Source organism: Procambarus clarkii, chromosome 12 (genome assembly GCF_040958095.1).
Source record: "Procambarus clarkii isolate CNS0578487 chromosome 12, FALCON_Pclarkii_2.0, whole genome shotgun sequence".
NCBI lineage: Eukaryota > Metazoa > Arthropoda > Malacostraca > Decapoda > Cambaridae > Procambarus > Procambarus clarkii.
The window spans coordinates 45,235,071-45,255,357 of record NC_091161.1 but is presented as its reverse complement, the minus strand read 5'-3'; the positions used below and the strand labels follow the sequence as shown (position 1 = coordinate 45,255,357).

The 20,287-nt window shown below is 47.3% G+C and overlaps 1 protein-coding gene across 1 annotated transcript; it reads left to right on the top strand.

The window, feature by feature from the left end:
• Window positions 1–4,072: 4,072 nt before the first annotated feature.
• Window positions 4,073–19,929, top strand: LOC138364039 (tigger transposable element-derived protein 7-like). Its single transcript, XM_069323470.1, has 2 exons — window positions 4,073–5,485; window positions 19,789–19,929. The coding sequence occupies exons 1-2, from the start codon at window positions 4,073–4,075 to the stop codon at window positions 19,927–19,929; spliced, it is 1,554 nt and encodes a 517-aa protein (XP_069179571.1).
• The last annotated feature ends 358 nt before the right edge of the window (window positions 19,930–20,287 follow it).

Sequence of the window (20,287 nt, the reverse complement as noted above, 5' to 3'; positions counted from 1 at the left end):
GAATGGTCCCCAGGACAATATGCAACTGAAAACTCACACCCCAGAAGTGACTCGAACCCATACTCCCAGAAGCAATGCAACTGGTATGTACAAGACGCCTTAATCCACTTGACCATCACGACCAGACAAAATGAGGTGATAGCCGAGGCTATTTGAACCACCCCACCGCCGGCACTCGGATAGTAATCTTGGGCATAGCATTTTACCAAATCACCTCATTCTTTGGGGCACATGTGAGGAACACAAATGCGAACAAGCCTGAATGGTCCCCAGGACAATATGCAACTGAAAACTCACACCCCAGAAGTGACTCGAACCCATACTCCCAGAAGCAATGTAACTGGTATGTACAAGACGCCTTAATCCACTTGACCATCACGTCAAGTGGATTAATATATATATATATATATATATATATATATATATATATATATATATATATATATATATATATATATATATATATATATATATATATATATATATATATATATACACACAGTATCCACTCAATTTAACGGCCTCTTTTATACCGATCTGCCGGTAATAACGACCGGTTTGGGAGATCGGTATCTGGACCCTCATATACCAGTCTGGCGGTCGATATTATGGAAGGTCGGTATTGAGTTTGTTTTGGCATCGGCGGCCCCTCACGTGGCAACAGGCCACCGACCTCCAAGGCCTTGAGGGAGGGATGGGAGGCAGTGATTGATGGAGAGAGGGAGGGAGGGAGTTGGTCAGGAAGGGAGGGAGGGAGTTGGTCAGGAAGGGAGGGAGGGAGGGAGTTGGTCAGGAAGGGAGGGAGGGAGGGAGTTGGTCAGGAAGGGAGGGAGGGAGGGAGTTGGTCAGGAAGGGAGGGAGGGAGGGAGTTGGTCAGGGAGGGAGTTGGTCAGGAAGGGAGGAAGGAAGTTGGTCAGGAAGGGAGTTGGTTAGGGAGGGAGGGAGTTGGTCAGGGAGGGAGGGAGGGAGTTGGTCAGGAAGGGAGGGAGGGAGTTGGTCAGGAAGGGAGGGAGGGAGTTGGTCAGGAAGGGAGTTGGTTAGGGAGGGAGGGCGTTGGCGAGGGAGGGAGGGAGTTGGTCAGGAAGGGAGGGAAGGAGTTGGTCAGGGAGGAAGGGAGTTGGTCAGGAAGGGAGGAAGGAAGTTGGTCAGGAAGGGAGTTGGTTAGGGAGGGAGGGAGTTGGTCAGGGAGGGAGGGAGTTGGTCAGGAAGGGAGGGAGGGAGTTGGTCAGGAAGGGAGGGAGGGAGTTGGTCAGGAAGGGAGGGAGATGGTCAGGAAGGGAGGGAGGGAGTTGGTCAGGAAGGGAGGGAGGGAGTTGGTCAGGAAGGGAGGGAGGGAGTTGGTCAGGAAGGGAGGGAGTTGGTTAGGAAGGGAGGAAGGGAGTTGGTCAGGAAGGGAGGGAGGGAGTTGGTCAGGAAAGGAGGAAGGGAGTTGGTCGGGAAGGGAGGAAGGGAGTTGGTCAGGAAGGGAGGAAGGGAGTTGGTCAGGAAGGGAGGAAGGGAGTTGGTCAGGAAGGGAGGAAGGGAGTTGGTCAGGAAGGGAGGAAGGGAGTTGGTCAGGAAGGGAGGAAGGGAGTTGGTCAGGAAGGGAGGAAGGGAGTTGGTCAGGAAGGGAGGGAGTTGGTCAGGAAGGGAGGGAGTTGGTCAGGAAGGGAGGGAGGGAGTTGGTCAGGAAGGGAGGAAGGGAGTTGGTCAGGAAGGGAGGAAGGGAGTTGGTCAGGAAGGGAGGGAGGGAGTTGGTCAGGAAGGGAGGAAGGGAGTTGGTCAGGAAGGGAGGGAGTTGGTCCGGAAGGGAGGGAGTTGGTCACGGAAGGAGGAAAAACTATTGTGGTGTGTATGGGACTCACTTAAGCCTAACGAAGGTGGCGTTGGCGGTGTTGCAAGAAATATATTGTTTTCTTATTGCTGTGGAGAGCTAGTTCCGAATATTAATTAAATAACACTATAATAGATGAACAGTACAGTACAGTATTTGGTTTGCTATTTATTCATTTAAATATTTACAATAAAATAAAATGGGATTTAACAGAACTTACGGCGCATCGTACAGCGCGTGTCAACACCCACGTGTCTGTCGACACATGTGGAGGGGAGATGGGAAGGCTGGCGTGAGGTGGGGGAGGGGGGATTGACCAGGCAGGAGATCACACGTGTCGTCCAGTCTCGCCACTTACCCACCTGTTCACCCACTTCCCTGCCCACCCACCTGTTTACCCACCTGTTCACCCACTTCCATGCCCACCCACCTGTTCACCCACTTCCCTGCCCACCCACCTGTTCACCCACTTCCCTGCCCACCCACCTGTTCACCCACTTCCCTGCCCACCCACCTGTTCACCCACTTCCCTGCCCACCCACCTGTTCACCCACTTCCCTGCCCACCCACCTGTTCACCCACTTCCCTGCCCACCCACCTGTTCACCCACTTCCCTACCCACCCACCTGTTCACCCACTTCCCTGCCCACCCACCTGTTTACCCACTTGGCTGCACACCCATTTACCCACCAGTTCACCCACCCACCTATTTACCCACTTCCCTGCCCACCCACCTGCCTGCACGCCCACTTACCCACCTGTCAATCCATCCACCCACCTACCTGCACACCCACCTGCCTGCTTAACCCACCTGTTCACCCACTTCCCTGCCCACCCACCTGTTTACCCACATGCCTGCATGCCCACTTACCCACCTGTCAATGCACCCACCCACCTATTCACCCACTTGCCTGCCCACCCACCCACCTGCCTGCCCACCCACTATCCCTGCCCACCCACTTTCCCTGCCCACCTACCAGCTAGGCAGCTAACCACCCATGCACCAGCCCCACACACTAATTAGTGTGTCAATTCAAATCATGCGTGTGGTATAAAAATTGTCGGAAATGGTCCCTTTTGGACTCAATAGGTGAAAAAGTACTATTATCCGGAACATGTGATAATCCGGCTGGGTGTCCTTCCCATATAGTCAGGATAGTCGAGTGGAGACAACAACCTGAATGTTACTTGAAAAATTACCGACATCTTAACTTCGGAAATACCAGAACTCCGGAAATAACGACCAGGGTACAGCCCCATATAGGCCGTTAAATTGAGTGGATACTGTATATATATATACTGTAACCCCGCGATTATCCTGGATTCAAACATCCGGAAAACGCCCTTATACGGCCAAAATCGCGATCGGATAAAGTTATCACAATATCCGGCCAAAATAGCCACAGGGACCGGATTAAAGCAGGTTTAGTCGGATAAAATGTTGGGGCCCGGTTAATTTTCTGCAGAAATTACACTATCCAGTCAGTCGCCCGGATAATCGTGCCTTTGTCCGTATATGAAAACATGAGGCGGGCCATACGGTATTAATCCCGTCTGCCCGAGACTCGAGGCGCATGGTGTAGGTGGGGGTGGGGTGGGTGGGTGGTGTCGGGAGAGAGGGGAGCGTTGGGAGGGACCACCTGGGGGGATTAGGGGGGGATGGGGAGTGGCCTATACACTACAGTACAGTAATTACTATCAATTTTAGAACAATTCATCATAGCCAAAATCAAAAGAAATACTAGTAATTATGTAATAAAAAATTCCATACAAGTTTCCTAAAAACAATTTGCACAGGCTGAAGTTTCCTTCAAAAATATATATTTTTTTTTTCCTCCTGGCGGCCTACGTAACGTGCCTCCTCCCTGCCCCGACTGGACCCGTCCAGGCCTGGTCAAGCCATGTGCTCTCTAGCCTCGTGTTACACCACAGTGCCGCGCCATTAGTGAAATATTTTTTTAAATAACTTTTTTATTTTCATAGTAACTTTGAACATTTTTGGCCAAGACTATGTCTGGTAGCAGCATGAATCGTTCTGGAGGTGGTAAGAGGAAGAAGGTTGTCCTAACACTTAAGGACAAGCTACGTGTTATACAACTTTGTGAACATGGCCGGTCGACCTCAAGTGTTGCCAAGGAATATAATATAGGCACTAGTACTGTTTCTGATATAAGGAAACAAAAAGAGAAACTTATGCAATTCATTTCAACCTGTGAAAGTGAAGGTGCAAGCACTAGCAGAGGTTGTAATAGAAAAACTATGAAAACTTCGACGCATGTGCAGTTGGATGAGGCAGTGTACAAGTGGTTTGCTCAGCACCGCACAGCTGGCGTGACAATTCGCGGCCCAGAAATACAAAATGCTGCAAGCAGATTTGCTGAAAGCCTTGGAATAAAGAATTTCGAAGCGAGTGAAGGGTGGGTTGCAAGGTTCAAGGGTAGGCACAATATTGTGAAGAGGAAAATTGTCGGTGAAAAACTGAGTGCAGATGAAAGCAGTGTAGAACCATTTAAACGTAAATTACGAGAATATATTGTGGCAAATAATATTTATTCGTATCAAATTTATAATGCAGATGAAACTGGGTTGTATTGGAGGAGTTTACCAGAAAAAACTCTAGCAATGAGGAGTGAGGGTTGTGTGCCAGGACGTAAGGTTTGCAAGGACAGGCTCTCAGCCATGATGTGTGCGAATGCCGACGGCACAGACAGAATCACGTGTGCAATTGTTGGCAAATCTAAGAAACCAAGAGCCTTGCAACATTGCATGGACAGACTGCCAGTCAAATATTATAACTCAAAAAATGCATGGTTTACACAGGAGATCTTTCTTTCCTGGTTTCATGACGTGTTCTGCAGGGAAGTTCGTGCCTATCAAATTAAGAAACTCAAAATAAGGCCAAGCGAAGTTCGGGCTTTACTGTTGCTTGATAATGCGCCTGCCCACCCCAGAATTGACACGTTAACCTCACATGATGGCAAGATAACGTGTATGGCACTTCCTCCTAACACAACCTCTCTCATTCAGCCTATGGATCAGGGAGTTATCTGTGCTACAAAGAGGTTGTACACCAAAAAAATGCTAAACGAAGTTTTGGTGGTTTTGCCTCTTCCGGAAGATATTGAACTCGGTGTGGATAACAGGGCTAAAAAAAAACTTCAGAATTTGAAGAACTATACAATCAAGGAAGCCGTCTATAACTGGGCCAAGGTATGGAGTGAATTAAAGGAATCGACTTTGAAAAATTCCTGGAAAAAACTCCTCACGTCTACGGTCAGAAATGAGGAGGATGAAGAAATGGATTTTGAAGGATTTACAGATGAAATCCATGGAATGTTTAGAAATGCCGGCGAAAACTTAGAAAGACAGGATGTGGTTGATTGGCTTGAACAAGATGCCAATGATCCAGGATATGGTGTGATGAGTGAAGACGAGATTCTACAGTCTGTTACTGGTGAGGTGGACGAAGAGGATGAAGGCAGTGAAGAACCAACACCAATGACCACGAAATACAGTGTACTCATGACGTATGTTGACGGATTAATAAATTTTTCATCAAATTGTGCTCATCCAGAGGTTGGAAACATGTATCCGTACCTTAGGCGAACAAAAGAGCTGATCATACAACTGGCCAGTGAACACAGAAGGCAAGCAACACTTGATTCATATATGGTACGAAAATCAAACCAAGCGCCTTCAACAAGTGAGGCGGCACGCGCAACCCAAGCGCCTTCAACAAGTGAGGCGGCACGCGCAACCCAAGCGCCTTCAACAAGTGAGGCGGCACATGCAACCCAAGTGCCTTCAACCAGTGAGGCATCCTCAGCAGACAGTGAGAACTAACTTTGCCTAATGAACTGTACAGTAATTTTAAGTGTTAATTTTAGTGTTGCGTTACTATAAGTTACGTAAATTGTCAAGAATTTTTAACTTCAAGACGAGTCATCAATCAAGAAGACGAACAACAAAAAGGTAAGTTGAGGTTTCTAGTTGAATATTTAATAATTATATGTGGCATGTCTATTCAAATTATGTTATTTGTAGTATAAAAATAGTTGGAAATGGTTAGTTTTGGACTCGTAGGTGAAAAAGTACCATTATCCGAAAAACGTGCTAATCCGGCTGCGGGTCCTTCCCATATAGTCCGGATGATCGAGTGGAGACAGAGTGAGTGTGAGTGAGTGAGTGAGTGAGTGAGTGAGAGTGTGAGTGTGAGTGTGAGTGTGAGAGAGAGAGAGAGTGTGAGTGTGAGAGAGAGAGAGAGAGAGAGTGTGAGTGTGTAATTACCTAAGTGTAGTTACAGGATGAGAGCTACGCTCGTGGTGTCCCGTCTTCCCAGCACTCTTTGTCATATAACGCTTTGTGTGTGTGTGTGTGTGTGTGTGTGTGTGTGTGTGTGTGTGTGTGTGTGTGTGTATATATATATATATATATATATATATATATATATATATATATATATATATATATATATATATATATATATATATTTATATTAAGATGAATAGGAAAACCAGGGATATACTGAACATCTTGTATCAGAATCTTTACTTTAAAAAACATAACGTTTCAAATACTTCTCGTATTCATCATCAGATCTAAAAGAAAAAACAGAAATCACAATCAAATAGATGGTAAACAAAGAACTCATACTGAATATAATTGCCTATCAAAGAAAGGAAAATGCTTAAAAAACAAAACACTTAAGTGCACTATAAGTGATCAATACAAATAAAACTTATTAACTGTCACATATAATAAAACTAATTTAAAATCCATTAAACTACAAGATGAAATTTATAACTACTAAAACAAACCATTCCATTAAACTTACGTGAAGTATTCAGAAGTGAAACTTGATACCTAACACATAGATACTAAACACTATAACAAATATTTATATAATGACTACAAATCTACAAAAAATGTATGTAAAATACAAACAGAATAAACGACAATTATAAAGTACTAACCTAAATCTTATAAAAAAACTCAAAACTCAAGTTTCACCCATCGTGTAGGATTACTACAGTGGAAAGGGATCTTAAATATATTAAATTACCATTTTATGGCAGTATTAGCTTTTCTGTAAGGAGTCGTTTGAGGAGACTGTTGCAGCAGTGTTATCCTCAAGTAGACTTTAGATTTATTTTTGTCAACACAAATACCATAGGCTCTTATTTTAAATTTAAAGATAAAGTGCCTACCCCCTTGTGCTCAAATGTCGTATATATGTATAATTGTTCCAGCTGTAATGCTGGATATGTCGGGAGTTCCATTCGGAACTTTAAGATTAGGATACTTGAGTACCGGGGATTATCTTTTAGGACTGGATTACCATTGTCTAAACCAGCATTTTCGGAGATTAAAAACCATTGTTATGAGTTTGATCATTCTCTGCTGGAATCTGATTTTAAAATTCTGGACACTTGTATGAATGGCCAGTCAGATTTGAGAGTAATGGAATCCTTATATATAAAGGAGCTGCGGCCTCTGCTAAATAACAACCTTTCAGCTGTTCAATTGTACACTGTATAGTGCACAGTAGGCCCTGTAATATGATTTTTAGTTTATTTTGGTAGTTTAATTTTGTTTAGTTTACCATGTCTTTGCCCTTTCTTACTTATTTCAAGTCTTAACATTGTACATTAATATAATCTTTTATTTAGGATATATAATACATTTTTTGGTATTTAATTTTATTTAATTTTTGAGTTTTTTATAAGATTTTGATTAGTACTTTATAATTGTCGTTTATTCTGTTTGTATTTTACATACATTTTTTGTAGATTTGTAGTCATTATATAAATATTTGTTATAGTGTTTAGTATCTATGTGTTAGGTATCAAGTTTCACTTCTGATCACTTCACATAAGTTTAATAGAATTGTTTGTTTTAGTAGTTATAAATTTCATCTTGTAGTTAATGGATTTTAAATTAGTTTTAATATATGTGACAGTTAATAAGTTTTATTTGTATTGATCACTTTAAGTGCGCTTAAGTGTTTTGTTTTTTAAGCATTTTCCTTTCTTTGATAGGCAATTATATTCAGTATGAGTTCTTTGTTTACCAGCTATTTGATTGTGATTTCTGTTTTTTCTTTTAGATCTGATGATGAATACGAGAAGTATTCGAAACGTTATGTTTTTTAAAGTAAAGATTCTGATACAAGATGTTCAGTATATCCCTGGTTTTCCTATTCATCATAAAATTAAGATTCCCGAAGGGAACATTGATCATAAATATATATATATAGGTATCAGATAGGACTCTATGCTCGCTACGTAGTATACGTGCACGCTACGCTCCTCACTCTAAGCTGTATATCAGCCCTTAAACTTACGCCAGATGATGTAGACCGCCACCCACAGGCAGCTAAGTACATGGAGTCCAAGCATGTTATAGCAAAACCAAAGTAACCGACCAAAATCAACTCATTCCATCTCAAATAAGTTTCAAAACAATCCTCTACGGCTGTGAGTACCAGTGCATGCTGCCGCCACCGCGCTGCCTGACGCAAGTTTCTTCACAACATATACCCCCCAGTCCATTCTAACCAATCATGTCTCCTAAAAATGTGACTGTGCAGGGAAATAAGGGCAACAAACCCCTTAACAAGGCATCCATCCCGGCCAACTCTAACAATATCCGTGTTTCTCCGTCTGGAAGCTCTGGGGTCCGGGGTGGCGGGGCTGCCCTCCCCTCCACCCCATTGAGCAAGGGAGCAGAGTCCTCTCAACCCTCTCCTATGAACATGCTAGCATCCCAGTATAAGCAACTCAAGCGAGCTTCCGGTCCCTCACCGGAATTCACTAACTGGACCGAGAATCAGTGGTTCAAAAAGTTGTGCCTAGTCCTCGAGTCACAAAATACTATCATCTTGAGTCTTCTCAATGAGAATCTAGCGAACCGCGCTAATCTCCAACAACAACAACAAGAAATAACCCTCCTCCGCGAGGATATTAGAAACTGCAAGGCTAGCCAAGACCAACTACAGCATGATTTGAATGATCTCCGTGAGGAAAACAACCTTCTGAAAACTGATGAAGCCATAAAAAAACAGGAGGAAGCTCTCAGCAAAATGACTGCATGTATCAGTACATTTTCAGCCCAACGTTCCGTCTCCCAGGAGGAACAAGACCAGCAAAAGCTGCTAGACTCTGTTATCGTGTCGTCCCAAGATATACCTGTGGAACATGAAGGTGAAAATTGTGTCGAAATAGCTCAGGATCTCTTAAGAAACAAATTGCAGCTCAGTCTAAACAAAACTGACGTTATTGCTGCCTACAGAGTAGGCAAAAAGAATCCATCAGGTCAAAACCAACGGAAAATTCGCCTGAAGCTGTCTTCCCAGTTCACGAAATCCCATCTAGTCCGGACAGCTGCATCCCAACGGAAGGGATTATACATCAACGAGTGCTTGACCAGGAACAGACAGCAACTCCTCTACCGCCTGCGTCAAATCCGTCAACAAAACCCAGATGCGATTCATCAGTGCTTCGTTAGAGATGGTCTGATAAAGGTGAGAAAAACCGCAGAGGGCAAAATGTTTACAATTACTAAAGAAGAAAACCTCAACACTTTCCTCTCCCTATGTGGTTTGTCTCACCTTATCACTCCCAATGAATTAACTTAATTAACCCCCTGTCAACTAGTGGGGCTAGGTATCCTAAGTCTCCTTGTTTCATTTTCTGACTTAATTTTTAACTTACTCTTACCTAGTCATTTAAGGAAATTATTTAATTGAGTGTATTAAGTAGTTCTTCAGGTCTTTTTAATTATACAGTCATAACTGAACTATCTATAGTTATTAATCATTAGCTTAAATTTGCCTATGTTTATTATTCAACTTTTCTTTGATTTCATTTATTACCTAGGTTGCCTAGCCTCGCCATGCTCCCTTACTCCATTGTACCCCTGGCTTTGCCTGCATCTCAAATTGCAAATTGTTACTTACAGTGTACCTGAGAGTACTCGTAAGCAATCTACCTCATTTTTTTTCATTTTTGCTCAATTTGTTTTTTGTATTGCTTAGTCTTGCTTATATTTTTTTGTTTTGTATTTCTATATCTTGTGTTTTGTATAGTCCATGTTTATATGTTTTTTCTTTAATCTCTTTTATTACCTAGGTTGCCTAGCCTAGCCATACTCCCTTACTCCATTGTACCCCTAAGCCCCTTGTAAGCTAACTTTTTTTTTCTTTTTTTTTCATTTTGTGTTTGTTTTGTACAGTATTGTGTATATATTTTTCCCTATTTTATAGCTTATTTCTACCTTGTAATTTGCCTTTCTTTCCTTGTTTTTCCTGCAATCAGCTTTTTTTATGCAGACAAGTATAGACCCAGAACTTAACCTCTTATCCACTATCTATGACAATAATCACTTTAATGATCTAAATTGCAGATATTTTGCAGCACATGATGTAAACAATGTATTAACTCATAATCACAATATCTCTGTAATCAATTTGAACGTTAGATCCCTAGGTAGACACTTCGATGATGTTAGTGCCTTGATTGAAACTATTGGCAACAAATTCTCTTTTATTATACTTACTGAAACATGGATGAAAGAGGATACTACTCAACTCTTTAACATGCCTAACTACTCAGCAATTCACAACTGTCGTCAACTTCAGAGAGGTGGTGGCACTGCTCTTTACTACCACCAAGAACTAACATGCTTAAAAGAAATTAGAACTAGAGACTGCTATGGGGAGTATATCTTCGCCAGCTTCAGAGTCAAGGGTGCCGAGTCTGTCCTGTCTGTGGGTGCAGTCTATAGAATTCCCAACACTGATGTGTCTGAATTCAACTCAAACCTTAGAAATCTAATACTTGATAACAGACTGAACAAAAACCACCTAATTATCGCAGGGGACTTTAATATTGACCTCTGCGAGCCAGAACACCCTACTGCTGTTAGCTTCCTCAACTGTATGAATTCCTGCTTCCTCATACCCTTAATCACTAGACCTACTAGAATCACTGATAGCACTGCCACGACTCTAGATCACATCTGGACCAACATAACCTCTCCGCTTACTTCAGGTATAATCACCGATAGCACTACAGACCATTACCCCACATTTCTCTTAACTAACATTAGCAAACCACCTCTAGAAACAAGGGAGTTAAGCTTTAGGCTGCACAATGAAACTGCTATAAACAATTTTATAACTGCTGCTGATAATGTCAACTGGGAGTCCGAGTTAGGTAACATAGGGGACATCAACCTAGCAGTGCAATCTTTTCTACAAACAACTCTTAGCCTTTATAACACCCACTGTCCTAGGCTTACAAAACAAGTCACAAGCAAAAGGCTTAACAATCCTTGGCTTACAAAGGGAATACTTAAATCCATTAACAAAAAACACGACCTTGAGAAGAAGTATAGGTTAGGAATTGTCTCCAAAGAATTCTCAAAGAATTACTCATTATTGCTGTCTAAGATAATTAGACGAGCCAAAACTAAATACTACGAAGATAAATTTACCCAAATAAAGAGCAACATTAAACAAACTTGGAGCACAATTTCACAAATATTGGGATCAAAGAAATCTTTAAATAACAAACCGACTCTCCTGTCTAATAACGATGGTCAGCTTTCAGCCTCTGATTCTGCTATTGAGTTCAATAGGTTCTTCTCTTCCATTGGTTCATCCCTTGCAAATGATATTCCATCTTCCAGTACTGACATTAAGGACTATCTTACAGGTAACTATCCACAGTCTCTGTACCTAAAGCCTATTAACTCCACTGACGTCAATGAGATAATCCTTTCCCTTAAAACCAAGTCTGGTGCCCTTGAGGAGATACCAACTTTAATTTACAAAAAAGCCTCCAGATCTTTAGCCCCTGCTTTTGCTTTGCTCTTCAACAAGTCACTTGAACTCCAAACCTTTCCAGATATTCTAAAAAAAGCGAGAGTAACACCTGTCCACAAATGTGGTGATCCCACAGATGTTAACAACTACAGACCTATATCAATCCTGCCAAACTTGTCAAAAAATTTTGAAAAACTAATCTATAAGCAGCTTTACTCATATCTAGCCAAACTCAATATACTTAGCCCTTGCCAATATGGCTTCAGACCCAAAAAAAACACTAACGATGCACTTATTAGTATGCTTAACTCGATTCATACAACTCTTGATAAAAATGAGTTCCCTGTTGGGTTATTTGTGGACCTGCGTAAAGCTTTTGATACTGTCAACCACCATAACCTTCTTCTTAAATTACATCATTATGGAGTCAGAGGACCCTCCCTACAATACCTCGAGTCCTACCTTACTGACAGGCTCCAATATGTTTCTGTGAATAATACAATTTCTCCCACCCTACCCATCAACATTGGTGTTCCTCAGGGCAGCATACTTGGCCCTCTCCTCTTTCTCATCTACATTAATGACCTTCCAAATGCCTCCCAACACCTCAAACCAATTCTATTTGCTGATGACACAACCTTCATTTACTCCAGTCCTGACCCTCTTGCTCTAAATGCCACAGTAAATACTGAGCTAAATAAAGTCCATCTTTGGCTAACTGCCAACAAACTCACCCTTAACATTGACAAAACTTTCTATATTCTGTTTGGCAATAAATCCTCTAGTCAAATAAATCTCAAAATAAACAATACCCAAATGGAGTTCTTAGGCCTACCGGGGACCACGGCCAGAACCGGGCCCCCTCAGAGAGGCAAGGGGAGCAATGGCCTATAGAAGCCCCCGTGTAGTTGGAAGCATTCTATGTCTGCCATCGACCGGAACAGGCACCCAGAAAGGTAAGCGCCCCAAAACAAACCCCTATTCTGGTTAAAATTGCTACCTAATACCGAACTAGTGGATAGAACTCCCCAACCAAAAACAAGCAAATTAGTGTGACGTCACACACTGCCGCGCCGCTGTCTGCGCAGCTCCCCCCTCCCCGGGAGGGGGAAGGGGGAGCCCCAGACCCCCAGCGCCGGCTACCCACACCTCAGTTCATGAGGCTGGATGTCAAAAACGCGAAAAACCGCCGACCGGAGGGAGGGAGGGATGCCGGGGAGCCTCCGGGACTCACCCAGAAAATGGCGTTTCATTACATTCAACGCTGGTTTTCTGGGGGAAGCCCCGTCGGCTCCCCGGAGCTAACTACCCACAGACAGAAAAAGAGGGACTTACCCGGGAGGCGGTCGTCGCTCACCCCTCAACTCGAAGCCGAGACAACTGGCTGCAACCGCCGACCCAAAGCAACACAGGCCCGACGAGGGCCAGGGACATTCACAAGGTAACGAGCAGCCAGGACCCTGTGCGACCGCCAAAATCCCCGCGCCCGAATATCAGACCAAGACATATTCCCAAAGACGGCAGCAAGAGCCGCGAACTTACGAACGTCATGGGCACGGGGATAGACCGCAGGCTGGCTGGACCTAATAACCCTGCGGACGACCTGAGAGACCCGAACCCGCGAACAGGGAAGAAGGGAAACCGGATCAACCCACAGCGCGTCCCCGGACACAGAAGCTGTGGCGCGCAAATAACGGCGAAGCGCCGCAACCGGACACAAAACATGATGCACCCCCGGCCTGACCAACCAAGCATCAACCACCCATGGACCCCTCCGGAACGCAGCAGTCTCATTCTTCGCCAGAAAAGAAGGAGACGGCTGCAAACGAACAAAACTATCACCACGACCAAAAGAGCAGAAACCCCTGCGCCGGAGGAGAGCATGAAGCTCCCCTACCCGACCCCCAGAGGCCAAAGCCAACAAGAAAAGTGCCTTGGAAAAACAATCCTGGACCGAAGGGGCCACAACGAAACGAGGAGATGAAAGGAAAGCGAGCACTCTGTCCAAAGACCAGGACGGCTCAGGCGACGCATGAGCAGGTCGGAGGTGAAACAATGCACGAGACAGCTTGCGAAACGGCGCAGACGTAACATCGATACCGAAAGCAAGCTGAAGCGGCTCCGCCAGCGCCGCACGATACGAAGCGACAGTGTTAGGCATAAGATGACGGTCCTGAAACAACCACGAGAGGAAGGACAAGACCACCCGAACAGACAAGGAGCTAACACGACGAAGACGCAAAAAGAAACGGAAGGACCGCCAGGAAACTTTCTACTGCCGCCGAGAAGAAGCCCTCAGGTGGGACACCAACAAGGAGGCCACCTGATCACCATAGAGATGATGATAGACTCGAGTCAAAAAAACCATACGCGAAGACTCGAGGAGAAGATCGAACCAGCTACGTGACGTACCGGCCCGATCTGCTGAAAGAGGCGGAGCCGCGGGAAAACCCTCGGGTTCGGACACCGAGCAACCAGCGCCTGAAACCAAGGCTGGGCCGGCCACCAAGGGGCCAGAAGGACAACTCTCCCCCGGTAAGTCTCTAAGCGAGTCAGGACCTGGAGCAACAGCCGAACTGGGGGAAAGAGGTACAGGAACCCCCACCTCGACCAGTCGAGCCGAAAGGCATCGACCCCGACGGCCTCGCAATCGGGGAAGGGCGCCGCATAAACGGGAAGACGCCGCGACCACGCCGACGCGAAGAGGTCCACTTCGGGGCGCCCGAACGTCTGGCAAAGCCAACGGAAGGACTCGTCGTCGACCGTCCACTCCGTGGAGAGGGGAACGAAGCGAGACAGGGCGTCGGCCAAGACGTTGGACACGCCCCGTACGTGAACCGCCAGGAGAGCCAAACCCCGAGAACTCAGCAGACGAGTCACCCGAAGCGACCAACCCCAAAGAGACAAGGACCGCATCGAACCCCCGCGGTTCAGGCAATGAACCACCGGAGAGCAGTCCGAATGGAGCCGAATCGTCGATCCGCGGGCCACCCGAATCCTCCCCAGAGCAAACCACACTGCCGCGAACTCCCGCACCGTACTGTGAGCTCGACGGAAGGACGGATCCCAACGCCCCTGGCCGGCCTGGTGAGCACTGGTCACAAAACCCCAGCCGAGAGACGACGCATCCGTGTACACATCGAGCGAGGGCTCGGGTAGGCGCCAAGGCACTGAACCCCGAAAAACCCGAAGAGGAAGCCGGTGACGCAGCAACCGACGCAAGGCCCCCGGGGGTCGAACTCTGCGATCGCGAGAGAGGCGGAAGGGGGAACCCCGAAGGAACCAGAACAGCCGTCGAAGCCAAACCCGACCCGGCGGGTAGACCACCATCGCGAAGTTCAGGCTCCCGCACAGCCCCTCGAGCAACCGCCGGGTGACCCGAGGGCCCTCCAGAAACAGACGAAGGCGGGACCGCAGCCGCAGGAGAGACAAGGAGGGAGAGACAAGGAGGCGGTCCGAGAGCCCCACACGAGACCCAGCCAAGTCCGAACCTGAGAGGGAACCAGATGGGACTTCCTCCAGTTCACCAAGAACCCGAACCCGGCGAGCTGGGAAAGAACCAAATCCCTGGCTAGCAAGCAAGCTGACTGGCTGGGAGCCCAAACCAGCCAGTCGTCGAGGTAGGCCAACACCCGAACACCTAGGAGACGCAAACGAGCCACCACAACCCGTGTAAGGCGTGTGAACACGCGAGGTGCCAGGTTCAACCCGAACGGGAGACAACGAAAGCGGTAACTCAGACGCCCCACTACAAAACCGAGCCAGTCCCTGAACCGCGGATGAATCGGGACATGCCAATAAGCGTCCCGGAGGTCCAGGGACACCATCCAAGCACCCGGCTCCAAGAGGAGCCGAACCTGAGACAGCGTAGTCATCCGAAAGGAGGGGCAATGAACCCAGGGGTTCAGACGGGACAAGTCCAGAATGAACCGCAGGTCCGCGCAGTCCCGTTTCGGAACCGGAAACAGACGGGAAACCCATCTGAGGGACGACGTCGTTTCGACGACGCCCAAGCGTACCCACTCCAAGACGACTCGACAGAGCGCAGGGGAAGAAGCCTGCCCCGCCAGCCCCGACCCCCCAAAGGGGGGAGGGGCCACCCAACGCCACCGCAGGCCGCGAGACACGACCCGAAAGGCCCACGAATCGTGGGACCAGGCGCGGGCGAACAGCGCAAGCCGCCCCCCCATCGCCCCGTCAAAGGGGCAAACCGCGAAAGGGCCGGCGACCCTTACGAGACCCAGAACCCCGCACAGCGCGAACACCGCGCCGACCAGACGAGGGAGGGTCCGCAGGAGGAGCCAACCCCAAACCTGACACCAGAGGCCTACCACGACGAGAGGAACCCCGAGCCCTGGCACGACCTTTCCGGGAAGACCCACCCCGGGACCCCCGGAAAACCAACAAGTCCGACATCGGACGACAAGCCGCCGACGCAGCCTGAATAAACTGCGCCACGGCCGACTCCCCAAAGAGGAGAGGACAAAAAGGGGAAGAACGCCTAAGAGCCAGAGCCCAAGCAGATTCCACGGAGGAACCCAGCACCGCCTGCCGACACGCGAGACGGGAAGCATAGAACAGGGGAACCGCATCCCGCAAAATCGGCGTGAACAGCTTCAACAAGGCAGCCGACGAACGCGCAGCCGAGGACAAGGTGCCGGACCCCGGGACGGACCCAAGCGTCCCCACATCCTCCACGAGCCAATCCGAAGACAGCTCCAGGAGGGAAAAGAACCGTAAGGCCGAACACAAAAGGCCCCGAGCGCGCAAGTCCTCCGCCACGAGCGCCGCCGAAAGGGAGGGAACCTGCACATGGAGCTGAATAACGCCCACATCGCGGGGAAGGGCAGGGGCAAACAAGCACTCATTCAGGTACTCAAGTTCACCCCCCAGGAAAACCTGAAGCACCGTGGAAGCTTCCCGCCACTCCAGCGTGCGGGAACGACAGAAGGAATGCCAGGAATCCAGACCAAACAAGGGGCAGTCTGCTAGCCAGGATGACTCCGGAACCTCGTAACGGAGCCAGAAAGGGAACGAAGTCCCAAACCTGAACGTGGACGGATCCATTTCCGAGGCATAATCCGGGTCACGCAGGAGGTAAGCTGCAAAGGCCGCTCGCACCACACCAGGTTGGATGCGATAAGCCGAAAACCTCCGGAAGGACGGAACCGACGTACCTGGGGGAACACGGAACCGTACCCGGGGAGGGGCCGACACCAAATCCAACTCGTACGCAGAGGGGGGGAAAGAAAACCCCACTCCTTGTAACAATAAGCCCCGCTCAGTGGGAAGAAAACCCCAGGCGGGGTCCAGCGGGGCCCAAGGCCCCCAAGTCAGCCCCTCCCCAGCCTCGAGGTCCGTCACCACAGGACCCGAGGCCGAGTCCTCTCCCCAAGCCCCGACCCCACAAGACAAGGACGGAGCAGCCGGAAAAGCTGGAGGAAGGGGGGCCCACTGGTCAGACCCTGAAGCTTCGGCCGGGAGAGAAGACTCGAATGCCTCTGCCGCCCCCCCGGAAGGGGCAACCCCCGAAGCTGCCCGAGTCTCGAGATCAAGTAACCCCTGCTCCGACCCCGAAACCCTCAGACGCTTCGGGGCCGGAAGCAGGGGCGGGGGACCAGAACGAACAGAAGGGGAAGGACGAGGAGGTGCGGACTGAACCAGGATCGAAGCGACCCCCACCCCCAAGTCCGGGTCTCGAAAAGCAAAGCGGGGCAGCCCCGGGGCATCCGGGGAAGCAACCAACCGAGCGCGTTGCAACAGACGAAACCTAGACTGCAACGCACGTGCCGCCTGTACCCGAATAGAATCATCAGAGGATTGGGTAAATTGAGTCACAAGCAAGCAGCAACACTCACAGGACTCAGGGTCGAAAGTATCACCGACCCAACAGGCAGCGTGGCAGAGGCAAAAACAATGAGGGTCACCCTGAGACAAGGGGACCGAGCAACCCTCAAACTCGCACACAGCGAGTGGGGACTCCGGGGTCACATCCATCGGACCCACGCGCCCCCTAGGGGATTCCCAGGGTCCTGAGCGTTTACTTTAAGAGGACTCGCGCTCAGGTAGTCCCAGGCAGGGTGCTGCAAACCGGCGCCCAAAACTACCAAGCAAACTTCTAAAGCTGAACCCCAGGGACGTGTACACTCACGGGGACCTAGCAGGGGGCGCCACCGAGGAGAACAGTGGAAGGGCAAAAACAAACTGAATAAAATGACAGAACCCCCCACCAGGCAAAAACAAAAAGAAAAGCAAAACCCCGCAAGAGGACAGCGAACCCCAAGGAACAGAGCCGGCCGCGATGTCGGGAATTACAAGCTGAGCAGCACCCTGCGCCCCTACCAGTGCAAACTGCCTCTTACCTGCCGGTAACAAGGGAGAACAGAACACCCAAGAGCCCAACAGGCGGCCGAAAAACCGAAAGGTAAAACGGACCAGCAGAGGCAGACCCCGAGGAGCCTGTGGAAGGTGGCCCCAAGCCCCAAGGGCAGTACTTACAGGGCACCTAGGGAAGGCAGCCCTAGGCGCATGCAGCCCGAGTACTGAAGATAACTCCTGGCTCTCGCACCCACAAAACTAACACCACACTCAAAGTACAGTGCAGTAGCGACACCGGAGCCAGAGCACACGACCATCGCCCATAGCATCAGCCTCAAGAACTGAGGTGTGGGTAGCCGGCGCGGGGGGTCTGGGGCTCCCCCTTCCCCCTCCCGGGGAGGGGGGAGCTGCGCAGACAGCGGCGCGGCAGTGTGTGACGTCACACTAATTTGCTTGTTTTCGGTTGGGGAGTTCTATCCACTAGTTCGGTATTAGGTAGCAATTTTAACCAGAATAGGGGTTTGTTTTGGGGCGCTTACCTTTCTGGGTGCCTGTTCCGGTCGATGGCAGACATAGAATGCTTCCAACTACACGGGGGCTTCTATAGGCCATTGCTCCCCTTGCCTCTCTGAGGGGGCCCGGTTCTGGCCGTGGTCCCCGGTAGGCCTAAGAACTCCATACACATGACTGATGCCAAAGTCTGACATTAGCATATCAGCCTGGGATAGCTCCGGGGAGTCGACGGGGCTCCCCCCAGAAAAAGTTTCAAAAACTGTGGGCATTCTTTCTAAGATCAGATATTATGTACCACGCCCTGCCCTGGTGACTCTCTATTACTCCCTTATCTATCCATATCTCAACTATGGTATTTGTGCTTGGGGTTCTACTACCCAAAATAACTTACGTCCTCTAATTACCCAACACAAAGCTGCTATTAGAACAATATCCAACTCTGGCCCCAGACATCACTCGGTACCCCTACTCAAATCTCTGAATATGTTAGATATTAAGTCACTGCACATTCTCTCATGTGTATTATACATATATAAAACGCTAAACTATAATGCCAATCCTGATCTCAAAAGCTTCATAGAAGGTTGTAACAGAACCCATGAGCACCACACCAGAAATAAATACAGTTTTGATATTCCTAGAGTACGACTTAATCAAACTAGAAATGCTCTGCAAATCAAGGGGCCCAGAATGTGGAATGACCTTCCCAACCATGTTAAAGACTGTACCTCTCTCAACCAGTTTAAGATAAAAACTAAACACTACCTAATAAATTCCCTGTAACCTACCTCACTCCTCTATTGTCAACCCATGTCTTATTTTATTTTTTTTTTAATCAACACTGTTTGTCAACCTATTGTATTTGTGCTGCTTTTTCAGTCATGTTCCCCCTTTTTTTTTTTTATCTTTATTTGTATTTGTTCTCAACACTTTTTATTCTTTATGCTCAATTAGTATTAAGTTCTAGATATTAATGTTTTTCTTGCCCGAAACGCATTGCGTAATAGTGGCTTTAGGCATTGTATGTACTAGCTCTATCTATATATCAATCCATTAATGTAACATCACTTGTATGTATATACCTTACCTGAATAAACATCTGAATCTGAATCTATATATATATATATGTGCATAGGACACTACAAACATGTGCTAAACATTTCAAGTGTGCTGAATGCAGGGAAAAGATTTGGGAAACGTTCCAGTACAATAAGTCACATGACTGTGCATACGGATGATAAACCTCATGAATGTCCCGAGTGTGGCAAGGGATTCAATCGTCTGCGACTTATAAAAACTCACAGGATTGTGCATACAGCTGATAAACCTCCCGTGTGTCATGAGTGTGGGAAAAGATTCAGATGATGCATTGCAGATGGTGCATTCAGATGATGAACGTTACCTAGTTCCTTCATCTGGGAAGAATGAAGACATATTGGTGCATTTGGATGATAAATAGTACCAAGTTCAATTGATCAGTAGACTGTATATCATACTAACAATAAACATACAACCCCAATGAATTTTCCAGTGAGGTTTGATAGAAATTTACTTCAGGACACATACTAGAAAAAGTTTATGTTACAATTAACAATTTTTGTTTGTGTGAATATTTTGGTGGATAATATACAATTATACACTAAAGGGACCTAGCCATATTTATTCTTAAATATCTTCAAACTGATATTACTTTGAAATTTAACAATAAAAACATAAGCATTTTTACTATTAACACTGAAAAACAAAAATGGTAGAATTTTTCAACTAATATTATTGCAAACCCTTTTGATTGGTTTTGTTATAAAGTTAAAGTTCAA